Genomic DNA, 13,305 nt, shown 5'->3' on the forward strand with positions numbered 1-13,305 from the left:
CTATCTCTCAGTTTATAGATGGAGATTGTGTAGATGTGAAGAGACAGAGACGTGTAAGGGCTAAAGACATGAAAAGGTGAGACATGAGCTGGTTTTTCTTTTTCTTTCTTTCTTTCTTTCTTTCTTTTTTTTTTTTTTTAGATTTTATTTATTTATTTGACAGAGAGAGACAGCAAGAGAGGGAACACAAGCAAGGGGAGTGTGAAAGAGAGAAGCAGGCTTCTCCCTGAGCAGGGAGCCTGATGTGGGGCGGGAGGCTGGATCCCAGGACCCTGGGATCATGACCCGAGCCGAAGGCAGACGCTTAAGAACTGAGCCACCCAGGTGCCCTGTGAGCTGATTTTTCTTCTCTGCTATGCTTTCTAGTCACACTGCCAGGGCAGGCTTAGAACAAAACTGTCAGTTTCTAGTCTTTTCTCTGAAAATGTGACTGCTTCATCAACCTACATAAATGGCTTATGGGTTCCAAATATACCCACAGTTGATGCTTATGATTTGAGGACTCCATATCTGTGAATTTGCCTCATTATTAAAATTTATTAGTGACAGCAAGATCAATGCAGGGCTTTCACGGTCATTCCAGACTTGGGCAGAACCCCAGAAAACTTGGGCCGGCAGGCACGCATACCTTTCCAGCTGAGGTCAGACAAGGCTAAGGTCTACCTGGTTTCAACTCTCAGACTGCAAACAAGTGCCCTTTTCACAGACTACGGATACACCATGTTTGTGCTTTTGGAGGGACGGGGCTGATTTGCTACTTAAAATGGCTCCTGTGAAATATTGTTCAGTTAAATAAACTTAGTAGGTTTCCCTCAGGTGTCAGTTTTAATGGTGATGGCTCTGAGCTCAAAGTTCATGAGTCCACAATACATAAATGAGGTATCTTTAAACAGAAACCCACATAAAACAAGGTTATATATTGGTCATTTGATAAAAAATGTTGAGTGCAGAGCATCACAGGATCCCGACTCCGCAATTCCACCGGGAGCTACGGTTCAGTATTGCAAATCCTCCCTCCCTCTTCTCTCCCTGGGGATTTGCCCCGGGCCACCGGGCTAGAGGGCCCACCTCCACCGGGTCAGGCATTTCCAGGGCCTGAGTCCTTGCACTCCCTGAGCCAAGGAGTGGGCGCCCTCGGCGCCATGCGCAGAGCGGCCGGCAGGTGGCGCCCAGCGGCGGGCTCCTTCACCGCGTGGTCCGGGCCAGGTGGACTGGACTCCGCGGAGCTCACCGCAGCCGCAGCGCAGGAGGCCCGCGGTCTCCCACCCCTTCCACGCAGCGCTCGCGACAAGTGCGCAGGGGGAGGGCGGGCGCGGACGGCGGGGCCAGCTGCGTTGAGAGCTCGGGCACCTCCGCCTGCTTCTCTGGAAGCGCCTGGGAGCTCCGCCGCGCGGAGTCCGAAGTCGGCCACCATGGAGGCGCAGGCACAAGGTGAGAGATCGCCGATCGCCCTGAGGGTCGCGTCCTGGAGCGCAAAGAGGCGCTTTCCCAGCACCACGTAACTTTGCTCCGGACGGAGCAGATGGGTACCATCTGCCCACGGCCGCAACTCCGCTCCTACCCGCGCCTGCGGGATAATCCCTGCTCCCCAAACTCAGGATTTGCTGTGAGGCTGGGGCCAGTGGAGATGCTAAGTGGGGAGGTCTCTCCGCAGGAAATAAGCCCACAGAGTGCGCGACTTCTTTTCCCAGCCAGTCGCCCCCGCCCCGCGCTTTCTCAACCTCGCGGCTACCCGAAGGACCTGTTGTGCAGGGGCCCGAATCCGCGAGGCGTTCTCCGCACCCCTGGGGGAACAGGGAGGGAGCGCGGCTCCTCTAGGCCTGAGCTGTGGGCTCGCGTCCCGTCCCAGGTTCGGGCTGGGCGGCGCGCGCGGGGGTGCTGGCTCCGCGGAGACCCGGGTCTCCCGGCGGCGCCGGGGGTTTGCCCCGCGGGGACTTGCCTTCCGAGGCCGGAGAGCGTTACCCGCCCGGGGATCTCTAAGCGATTGACGCGTGTGTCCCGGTTTCCCAGGTCGGGGAGCGACCTCTGCCTCCCCCGGGCGGGGCGCGCAGGGTCCCCGGCCGCGATCTGGCCGCCCCGCTCCTCGCCACCGGGGTCGCCCGCTGTAGGAGCCCTCGGCGGCGGCGTCACCGAGGGCAGCCTCGTGTGTTGGGGTCACACTCGGACCAGGGATAGGGAATCCGTATGGAACTGTGCGAGAATGGGAGTACATGAAGAAGGGAGCAGAGGTGGGAGGATGTGGAGCTGGGGGCTGGTAGGAAGGACTGTGACTGTGGAGTCTAATTTGGGAACCACGCCAAGAAGGGATGGGAGACGGAGTTCAGCCCTCTTCAGCCCTCTTCAGCCTTTAAGACAATCATCACTACCTTTCTTCCACACTGCAAGAAATTCGGCGATGGCTTTTAAAATAAATAAATGCCTATTAAAAAACAAACAAAATAAAGGTAAGAAGAGGTTCAAGACCCTTTTCCGAATGAGAGCTGTTTGGTGGGTGCTTGGTCCTGGGCTGGAGCCACCCGGCAGTTTTGCTGCCAGGATTACAGTTATCTGAACAGTACGAACCATCCTGGTTTGTTCCATCAGCCAAGATCCTGCCCATAAAGCTGCTGCTTCCAGGATTTTTTTATTCCCTATTATCTAAATAAGAGAGGAGAATTCAGCCAAGGGTGGGGGCTATTGATCCAATTCAAAGGCAGCGATTGGAATGGAGGCCTTCACTCCTGACCTGAAGCAGGTGGGAACAGCACTGGAGCTTTCCAACCTGCCTTGCAGACTAGAATTATTTGCAGAGTGTTAAATACTGACCAATCCCAGATCAATCAAATTGGAATCTCTGGGTCCTGGACATGGGTGTATTTGAAGGCTTCCTAAGTAATCCCGAATGAATTGATTATTCATTGAGATTGGAGAACAAGACTCATCTGACTTCTGAAGACAGCTAAACTCCAGGTCGGAGCCACCACCATGGTCATTGGTTTACTTTACTTGCAAGATTGACTTAACAAATATTCCAGTGCTTTCCTTTTGCCAAATACTGTGCTAGGGGGAACAAGCACAGACTTGATTTTGGCTTCATGACATTTATCGTAATTTGATAGTTATTGATAAATAAAGTGTAAAATCGCAGCGATGTTGATGATATAAGAGAGGGCCACGTAGCGCCAGTGAGGGCCTGAAAGTCTGGCCCAGTAGGTGATAATCAAAATAGTGAAGATTGTTTATTGTGTCCCTGTTTCTGTTTGTGCTTTCCACTTTTTGACTCACTTCCTCACAGCAGTCCCATGAGGAGGTGTTCTCATTCCCGTTCTCCAGAAAGGAAACAAGCAGAACACGAGAATTCCTTGTAAGATCAAGTAGGCGCTGAGTAGCGGAGCGCATGCAGTGGGGGTGCCCGTCCCCGCTTAAGGCCTGCCACTTCTAGAGGAAAAAGAAAACTGAAGTCCCCATTTATCTCCCCCCTCCCCCCTTGGCCACGCTTCTGTCCCCCTTCTGAGTGGTTGAAATCTGAGTGGGTGGGGAGCCCAAGTTCAAGGGCAAGTGAAGTTGTCCTGGGGAGATTTGGACTAGGATGTTGGTCAGCCAGGAGGAGAGAAATGAACAGATTGAAGAACTACTTGGGAAGAAAAATCAGCTAACTTTGAAATGGGTATATGGGATGATGGTATCAAGGATGACTCTATACTTTTACAACCAGATGGATGATATTTGCCTCTTAAATCCTCATTGTCCCAGTACTTGGAGTTCTTCATTTTCAGACTTTCTTGGGTCATTTAAGCAGCAGGCCTATTAAATTCTTTAAGAAAACTTTTCACGAAATGTTTATAGTTAAGGTGAATAGGAAAATCTTCTTACCACTTGATACATGTTTTTGGACAAATGAATTGCCTCTTAGAATCTAAGAGACTCCTGTGGTTTCCTAAATGCAAGTTTCTATCATCAGCACAGTTTATTTTAGAATTATCTCGAGAGGGGATGGCTGGTCTTGTTTCCCCTTGATCTAGAAACAGGCAAGCTTGAGTGAGATCAAGTAGGCAGTGCCGCTGGGATGTTCCCTTGTACTTTCCATAAGACCTCCAGGTGCTTAAGCATGGTTTATATGCCTAGCTCAGGAGACTCAGCAGCAGGGTCTTTCAGAAACTTTTCCATAAGTGAAATTCTGCAAATATATTCCTTGAGTTTACAAAATAATAGATTACTTCCAGCAAAATAAGACGTTCTGGGAAGCTGACAGAACAGAAAACCTAGAAGTGGGATTATGCACAGAATGATTCCATGGGAAGGAGCTGGAGAACAGTGTGGAATGACAAGCCCACCGGAGGCCAACATTCCCAGATACTTTCCTGGTACTAGAGAATTTTGCATTAGTAAAATTGATATATTAGAGAGAGACTTTGGTTAGGAATGTAGAATTTTCCTGAAACATGGCAATCCTTTGAAATAAAAATTCCTGATCTTTTTAAACTACCTTTCAAGATTTCATTACTCTAGGAAATAACTTTGTTTTTGTCTTTCTTAGTGTCTTTAATGTTGAAAGGAAAATTTTCTCTCCACTTAATAACACTCGTATATATTTGGATGAATAATTGTGTTATTTTCGGGGCATCTGGGTGACTCAGTTGCATTAGCCTCCGACCTTGATTTCAGCTCAGGTCATGATCTCAGGGTTGGAGATGGAGCCAGAGGAGGGCTCCATGCTTTGCGCAGAGCCTGCATCAGATTCTCTCCCTCTGCCCCTTCTCCCCCCCAAATAATAATAATAATAATAATAGTAATAGTAATAATAATAATAAAATAATTGTGTTAGTTTCCTATGACTACTGTAGGAAATTACTACAGATTTAGTGGCTTAAAACAATAGAAATGTATCCACACAGTTCAGAAGGCTGGAAGTCCAGAATGACTATGAGCTGTCCGCAGGGCTTTGCTCCCCTGGAGGCTCTAAGAATTGATTCCTTGCCTCTTCCAGCTTCTGGAGGCTGCTGGCACTTCTTGGCCACATCACTGCAGTCTGTGCCTTGGGGGTCACATTGCCTTCTCTGTCTGTCAGATCTCTCCTCTGTCTTTTAGAAGAATGCTTGTGATTTCATTTAGAGCTCATCTGAATAATCCAGGATCAACTCCATATCCCAAGTTCCTTAAATAATCACATCTGCAGAGACCCCTTTCCCATATAAAGTAACATTTACAGCCACCTCTTCAGTTTACTGAGGAACGATGCAGTGAAGAGCACAGAAAGGATGGTCCCAAGGATTGGGACCTGATACCTTTGGGGGTCATTATTCAGCCTACTACAGTAACTATTTTTTATATTCAGACAGTCTACTCAGGAGGATTCTCAGAAATCTATAAATGACATAAAGTTGTAAATATCAGATTAATCTTACCTGTTTCCAAATTCCATTAAAGCGAAAATGTCATGTATAACCTCCATTATAATTATACTTTGTTCACAGGACGTTTATTTATACCCATCTTGTTCCAAGAAGAATTTACGGCAGGTTAGACGTGTATAAAAAACACAGCAAGATAATGTAAATTAGAAACAGGTGAATGAAAATAAACAAGGATCAGAACAGAAAATGAAGCCAGAAATGAAGCTGTAGAAAACGGAATACAGTTATATCCTTTTTCTTAATATTGCATGGAAAACGAAGTCTTGCTTTGTAAACAAAGTATGTTATTTTGTTAGAAAACAATAAAATAATCCCTCTTCTCCATGCCAAATAGCAACAGGTTAAGTCTTTTATATTGTAGAGATCAGATTACTCAAGGAAAAGATTTGTTTTGTATATTTCAGGGACTATAATCATAAACCTCAAACTATGGGAGGTAGGGGTTACATATTTTGATTTATGGTTTTTAAAATTTTTTTATTTTTTTTTAAAGATTTTATTTATTTATTCAACAGAGATAGAGATAGCCAGCGAGAGAGGGAACACAAGCAGGGGGAGTGGGAGAGGAAGAAGCAGGCTCATAGCGGAAGAGCCTGATGTGGGGCTCGATCCCAGGACGCCGGGATCACGCCCTGAGCCGAAGGCAGACGCTTAACCGCTGTGCCACCCAGGCGCCCCTAAAATTTTTTTATTAAGAGTGTTCTTACTGCCTTCAAAGCTACCTCCTGTAGTTTTATTTTCCCTCCAAACGTTTTAAAATAGGTAGTGTTGTATCCATAATTAAAGTCAGTTGTTTGCAGCAAATCTTATACTCTTATTTTAATTAAAATTCTTACAAAATCGAATCATACAAATGATAGGTATTCTAGTATATTGGAGCCTGTTTCAAATTGTCTGCCCTAATACACTTCTTGTTTTCTTAATATTTGGGGCAGAATCCAAGAAGTTGCTTCCAAAAACTTGTAAGCAAGAGTGTCCATTTTTGTGGCCTGTGACAAGATTTGGTGCTTCATGAGATGCCGTAAATCATAATTATGTGCTTCGGCAAATATTGATCTGTTACATATTTCAACAAGTATTTATCGATTACTGTACAAATAGCAAATACCCAGCAAGCACTTAACTACTGAGAGGCAACGGGAGAGTGGTTCTGATTCCAGAATCCAAGCAAACTGCCTGAATTTTAATTGTCATTCTCACTTACCATTAATATGACCCTGGACAAGTTACTTGATCTCTCTGGGCCTTGATGTTCCCATACATAAAGTGAGAATAATAATAGTACCTATATCGTAGGATTGTATTGAGGATTTAAGGAGTTAATACCTGCAAAATGCTTTAAAACAGTTCCCGGCACATGATAAACACTATATAAATGTTGGCTGTTGCCTTTCATGGCATATACCAAGAACTTTCATGCATTATCTTATTGAATTCTTACAGTAACACTATGGGATAGATACCATTACATTTTTTTTAAGATTTTTATTTATTTATTTGAGAGAGAGAGAGCACCCGTGCGTGCGCACATGTCGGGGTACAGGGGCAAAGGGAGAGGGAGAAGCAACTTTCCACTGAGCAGGGAGCTTGATGCAGGACTCAATCCCAGGATTCTGGGATCATGACCTAGGCTGAAGGCAGATGCCTAACTGACTGAGCCACCCAGGCACCCAGATACCATTATTTTTTATTCATTTTGTAGACACGGAAACTAAAGGTCAGAAAAATTAAGTTAAGAAGTTAACTGCAGGTCTGCCTGAGTCCAGAGTCTAAGCTTCACCACTTCACCCCTACACTTGCCCCACAGTCATGTGCGGGACAGCATATGCCAGCAGAAGATGAAGATGAATTTGACATGAGTCATCTTTCCAGGGAGGATCGCTAAGAAGAGCCATCCCCATGGGTAATGCACACAGAACTGATGAGATTACATATTTCCATCCCAATGGAAGTTTTTGAATACTAGAGTGCTGATTAGAACTAATTCACATTGAGGGTGACAATAACAATACTACTTTTGTGGTTTTTTTAAATGCCAGATGCCATGTTATACACCAGAGAGTTGTGGTGTTTAATAAATACAATGAAATCCTGAGGAAGGTAATGTTATTTTCATTTTACAAATGAGGACACTGAATGACAGAGTGGTTCCCCAACTTTCTCCAGCTCCTACAGCTTGGGTGTGTTAGAGCCCGGATTTGAAATCGGGAAGTTTGACTTCATACGTTGGAGTTTTAATTACTGTTCTGTACCATCCCTTTAAATTGGTATGCATAAGCAGTCAGTGTGCGGAGTTACAAAGAACAGACTTTGCTTTATATTCATACGGTCAAGGGCGTTTTAAAAGGGCAGTACTTAATTGCACTGTCCATCCCACATATGGGCAGGGTTTAGGTCTGAAAGAATTTGACCAGAATTCCTGAGGTCTGCAAGAGTAAGCCCTATAAGCTGGGGGCCGGGTGGAGTGGGGGTGGGGGTGGTAGGGTGCTCCTGCTGTTTTAGTTCTGTTTGCAAGATGAATTCAGTAAGTCACAAGCCATGTGATTCTTAGAACCAGTATAGAATGTTATTACTAACTGCAAAGACAAGCCAGTCGAAATGTGGAATGGTCCAGATATGTTATTGCACTTGGTGTTCCTTCATACCTGTAATCTCAGGACCGTAGAATAAATAGGAGACACGAGGATCTGCATGCTTGTTTCCTGAAAGCGGGATGCTGGCTGGAGGGACTAATCTCAAGGCGTACCCAAAAAGGAAAGATCTTTATAGTCTCCTGAGTATTATAATTACTTGTTAACGTGAATATGTTTTATTTATTTAGCTGTCTCTCAAACATCTCAGCACGATACCTACTTTAACAAGGTACCTAGTGGAAAAAATGAATAGTCAGTGGATTTGTCCTTAAGCTACTGTAGCAATTTCTGTGTTAAATTTTTGTGGTCTAAAGTGACGTAAAAGAGGGCATCAGCCTCAGCTGTCCCCCTGGCTTGCTCTCCATATATGTACATGTTCACTACTACTGCAGGTCTGAGTTGTTCCCCGCACCGTGAAGCTACCTCTTCAGTTTGCTGAGAAAGGATGCAGTGACGAACACAGAAAGGATGATCCCACACTGTGGATTTTCAAGCCTGTCGTTTTACCTTTCAGCGGATATTTAAGAGATGCTGCGTAATTTATTTAAAATGTATGTATTAGATTACGAATCATCCTTAATGCCCCAGGGAAGGCAGCAGAACATTTTAAATGAATCTGAGTTGCCTAAAAGAAAGCTTTGGTCCTCAAGGAAAGATACATTTTAAATAGTTTCTCACAGCGTGAGTCGTTTATAAGTGTTGCATTTTGATGCAGAGGAGACGAAATTCCCAAAATACAACCACAAATCTTCAAGAATACCCTTTTCATCACCAGCATATTGCTTCCATCTCAAAAGACAAAAATCTGGCACTTTGCTATTTGTGCTACAGCCAGATAAGGTACCAGGCGCTGAAAATGTATGTGCATGTGACGTCTCATTCCAAACTTATCTGTGGTTATTTGTACCTTACACATTACATTTTCCTGATGTGTATTTAAAGTATAGAATCCTCCAGCCCCTTGAAAATTTCAGAACACATTTTTCTTATAATTAGACATTTCTTTTGTCAATCACTGGCAAGAGCCTTTTGAGGGGTCTTGGGGGCCTAGGGGATTCATTCAAAAGATAAAAGCTCGTGTGGTGGCAGAGGATCTCTTCAAATCTCTTGATTTCTGAGTCTCCAGCTGTTGGATATTTGTTTTTTCTCTGATTCCCCCCCCCCCCGCACACTTAATGAACTGAAAGTAGCAATAATGAGAGCTAAAGAGAAAATTGTCTAATTTTCCAGCATTTTGGCTTCCAAGGTGGATTCATTTCTACAATGAAGGCATCATGGAAAGATGGGTTCCCTTACTTAAAAGCATCAGGGCAGGCCAGGAGGAAAGTGCAGTCTTGGCTCCTGTTATTCCATTTTTTATATCCCAGGGCCCCACCTGGAAGTTTCAACATATCCATGTTTCCTGCAAAGTTTATTTCAAAAGATTGGGAGGCTCTTACAAGGACTCACTGCTTCTTGCATTTCCCCCAGTCCAACGACCGCATTACTGGCAAGGAAAATACTTCTTTATTGTGGGCCTCCTGTGTACCAGGCAGGGTTCCAGTCATTTATGAGATGCTCGCTCCACAGGTCCCCAGAGCCTGCTCTCATGGACACTGTCCCTGAAAGAAGGAAGCATATCATGGGGATTAAGACTTGCATTTTTTTTTCACTGGGACAATTTTGAAAATGTGTGGAAATAAGAACACACATTCAGAAATTTTTTGAAATGTGATCTTGCTATTTTGAGAAATCTGCATGCAGAAGGTGTGAGGGGAGTATCCACCACCTAGAAGGTAGATGGTTCCTTCCTGGCACTTGATAGGTTCTTTTGCACCTTGGAGAAGAGCTTGGCCCCTCTGGGCAGAAATTGCATTGGTATCCACCAGAGAGGAAGGCCTTGTGTTTACTGATACACAATCTAATACATTTAAAAAGCAAGTATTGTATAGAAAAAAAAAAGTGAGGTGGATTGGGTAACTAAACAGATGCAAAACACATCTGGAAAGAGATTCAGATATACATTTGAAAAGTATTGGAGGCGCAGTATTGCCCGCCCCTCCCCTGCTTAAATTCTTTTGGTTATTGATGCAGGGTCTTTGAGCACAATGGTCAAGAAAGAATTCTTCAGATGTTTTATGGTGCAAAAAAGTGCTCTAGCACGGGGACAAGATGTGGGCAGAAAGTGCTGCACTGTGATTGTGAGTAGTGAATGATTATATGATTTAAAGTCTGGGGGGCGGGTAGAGATCGCATACATCTCTAAAGGGATTTCTCCATGTTAAAGAAGAGTTCTAGGGTCCTGGAGGTCTGGCTGTTGTCAAGATGAGGTTACTTCCAGTCCCTAGTGAAAACATTAAGGCAGCTGTGAGTTCCATGAGGACTGTCACTCAGCCCGTCTCACGTGTTTATCAGTGGGCTGCGAGTTGCTTGCCTTTGTTCTCCCCATCAGTTATGTTATGGGGTTGCTCCTTCCTTCCTTGAAGCGTTCTGAGCAAATAGTTGATCGCTGGGGTTGTGAAGAGTGGCTGATTATATACTTTCAAGTTGGGAGAGGGTTAGGGGTAGTGTGAGTCTCGAAGGAATTTGGAAGCAGGGTTTCCAAAACTTTGAGGGGTCATTTACTACTGTCTAGTAAACTCGTGGTCGTGAGACCCTTCAGATGTGTATCAGTGGACCATATGCTTGCAAGGTGATTGCTGACTTCTGTCTTGGGAAGGGTGGAGGAGTAGAGATAAAGGAAGCTTCCAAAGGGATTTTCGTATGTTAAAGAAGACTTCCAGGATCTTGGAGGTCAGGCTAATGTCAAGCTAAGGTTGTCTTTTACCTCTAGCAAGGTATTAACCTTGAGGCACTTAAGTTCGGGGACGAAGGTCACTCTGACTGCCTCAAGGACTTGTCAGTGGGCTGTAAGTTGTAAGAAAATTTAATTTTTTTTCTTTTTGCCTTTGTTCTCCACATCATTATCCCAAATCTTACAATTAGATGCTGATATAAGTTTTGAAGACCTTTGCTAATGGAGGCTATTATAAAAACAAAACTCAACTGAGTAAATTTGAAGATCTAATTGGCTGTTTTCAGCAATGCATGAATTGGGCAGTATCCTAGTTAGCAAGCAGAGAGGGGCTCTGAGGAGCTGTATAAAATGGAAAGTTTTTATAGACAGAAGGGGATGGGAAGGAAAAAGGAAATTTCTGGCAAAGAGTGATTTGTTTCAGGCAAGGTCACCTTCCCCATCCGTGGGGGGTCGAAAGAGGTCCATCAGGTGGTTTACCCCCCTCGTGCTAACCTCTGACTCCAGACTCACTGTTTCATTGCTGGAAGAGACTGAGACTGCCGTTAGGTTAGGTATTAAGTCTTGACTTGCTTATGTGGGGCTTAGCAAAAGTGACTTCATTTGGGCCTGTCATCTCCTTTTTAATAAGGGTAAAAACCCATTTATATTTGGCTTTATCCCACATTTTGTGAATTTAGAGTTAAATATGCTTGTCTGCAAAAAGCCAGGAATTTACAGTGTATCCAAGTACAACAACTACCTTCCTGTGGAGATCTGACCTCTGGAAAAGAAAGAACTTGGTGCCAGAGTTCTGTGTGATTCCTGAGGGGCTCAGTGCCCTCTACTCTCCAGTGATGCCCTGTGCCCGACTCTGTCCTTCTCAGAGTTTTGTCTGTTCTGCTTAGCCCTTCTCCAAGGCTGAGGGAAAATAAATATTTTACATTAATGTAATGGGACCTGTGATATTGGGTGGAGGCATAATGGTCCCATAATAGCTTTGAATTCGGGTTCCAGTTGATTTGAGGAAAAAGAAAATTAGCTCTCCCTCTTTTTAAAAAATTATTTATGATTTATCTTTTTTAAAGATTTATTTGAGAGAAAGAGAGCGAGAGCACACACACGTGTGTTTGCCAGTGTGAGCTGGGGAAGAAGCAGAGGGGAGGAAGATGGAGGGGAAAGATCCTGAACCTGGAGGCAGGGCTCGATCTCATGACCCTAAGATCACGACCTGAGCTGAAACCAAGAGTCGCTCAACAGACTAAGCCACCCAGGTGCCCCAGTTAGCTCCCTCTCTTAAAAAAAGAATCCAGTGATCAATTCTCAGTCCTCATCTTGGTTGACCTACCAGCACCACTTATGGAGATGCTCACTGCTTCCTGAAGCGCTTTGTTCTCTTGGTTTCCGGGGCATTGACCTCTTTTCCCCCCACCTTCTTCACAAGACCCATCTCAGTCTCCTCTGCTTTCTATCTGCACTCCCTCTCTTGTGAGCTACTCAGGACTCGTGCTTTTAAATTCCACCCAGACACTAACAGCTCCGGAATTTGAGATTCCCCTCAACTGCAGACTCCCCACTTGATATGTCTGCACGAATGTCTAAGAAGTATCTCGACTTAACATGACTAACATTGAACTTCTGATCTCCTTCGTCCAAAACATCGCTCGTTCTCCCAAAGTTATCCTCTTGTCAGTTAATGGCAATTCCATTTCAAATGCAGAAGCCCAGAGCGTGAGAGGCATTTGTCTTGGGCGGGGTTTTCCCTATCCCACTCCATCTCCAGTCTGTCATGCCAGCTCCACTTCCAAAATACATCTCCAGTCGAACAACTTCCCACCCTTCTGTTGATACGGCCTTGGCCCAGGCCACCACCATCTCTCACCTGGTTTCTGCAAGAGTTTCCTAGCCGGTCTCCCTGTTTTGGCCCTGGCCTATCTTCAGTCTCTTCCCAATACGGTAACTGGAGTGATCCTCTCAAAACATTTGGTCCCATGCCACTCCTCCCTTCGGAACCCTGTAATAAATCTGGTTAATTCCCTTTGCTAGGTCTTCAGTGCCTTTTAATTTACTGATCCCTCTGCCGCAGAAACTTCCTCAGATACCTGGCTGGCTTGCGTCCTCATCTTCTTGCCAGTCAGGGTTACTCTGAGGCCTGGCGACTGGACCCCTGTTTTCAGGAGACAATTCTCCATAGGTTTCTCAAGTTTCTGCACAACTGGTCCTCTGAGCAAAGGCCTTAACGGGTAATTTTCTCTGCACTCTCTTTTCAGGCAGCCTGGAAAGTAGAGACTGTCTCCCTTAGGGGCAGATTGATTTACTGTCCAGGATAATAAAGATCAAGTCTCCCTCTGAACCGGGGGTCGGCAGATTTGCTAGCAGCCATCGTATGAAATCGGGGCTTCCTAATCTCAGTGTTACTTTGCTGAAGCACACCCCACTGTGGAAGCTGGCAGCACCTCCTCGTGTCACCCTTTTGGAATTAGGGCTCAAGAAACTGATGCGATGATGTTACTGTGGCTATTGTTAC

The 13,305-nt window shown here is 45.0% G+C and overlaps 1 protein-coding gene across 2 annotated transcripts in view; it reads left to right on the forward strand.

Annotated features, from left to right (window-relative positions):
• The first annotated feature begins 1,332 nt into the window (after window positions 1-1,332).
• The window catches only part of TPD52L1 (TPD52 like 1), a 92,794-nt gene continuing 80,821 nt past the window's right edge, over window positions 1,333-13,305 (forward strand). For both annotated transcript variants that reach the window (XM_008691139.2, XM_008691140.2), the window contains exon 1: window positions 1,333-1,431. In XM_008691139.2, coding sequence (XP_008689361.1) covers window positions 1,413-1,431 — 19 coding nt within the window. In that variant the 5' untranslated portion in view covers window positions 1,333-1,412. The remainder of the gene's footprint in view (window positions 1,432-13,305) is intronic.

Source organism: Ursus maritimus, unplaced genomic scaffold (assembly GCF_017311325.1).
Source record: "Ursus maritimus isolate PB19 unplaced genomic scaffold, ASM1731132v1 scaffold_13, whole genome shotgun sequence".
NCBI lineage: Eukaryota > Metazoa > Chordata > Mammalia > Carnivora > Ursidae > Ursus > Ursus maritimus.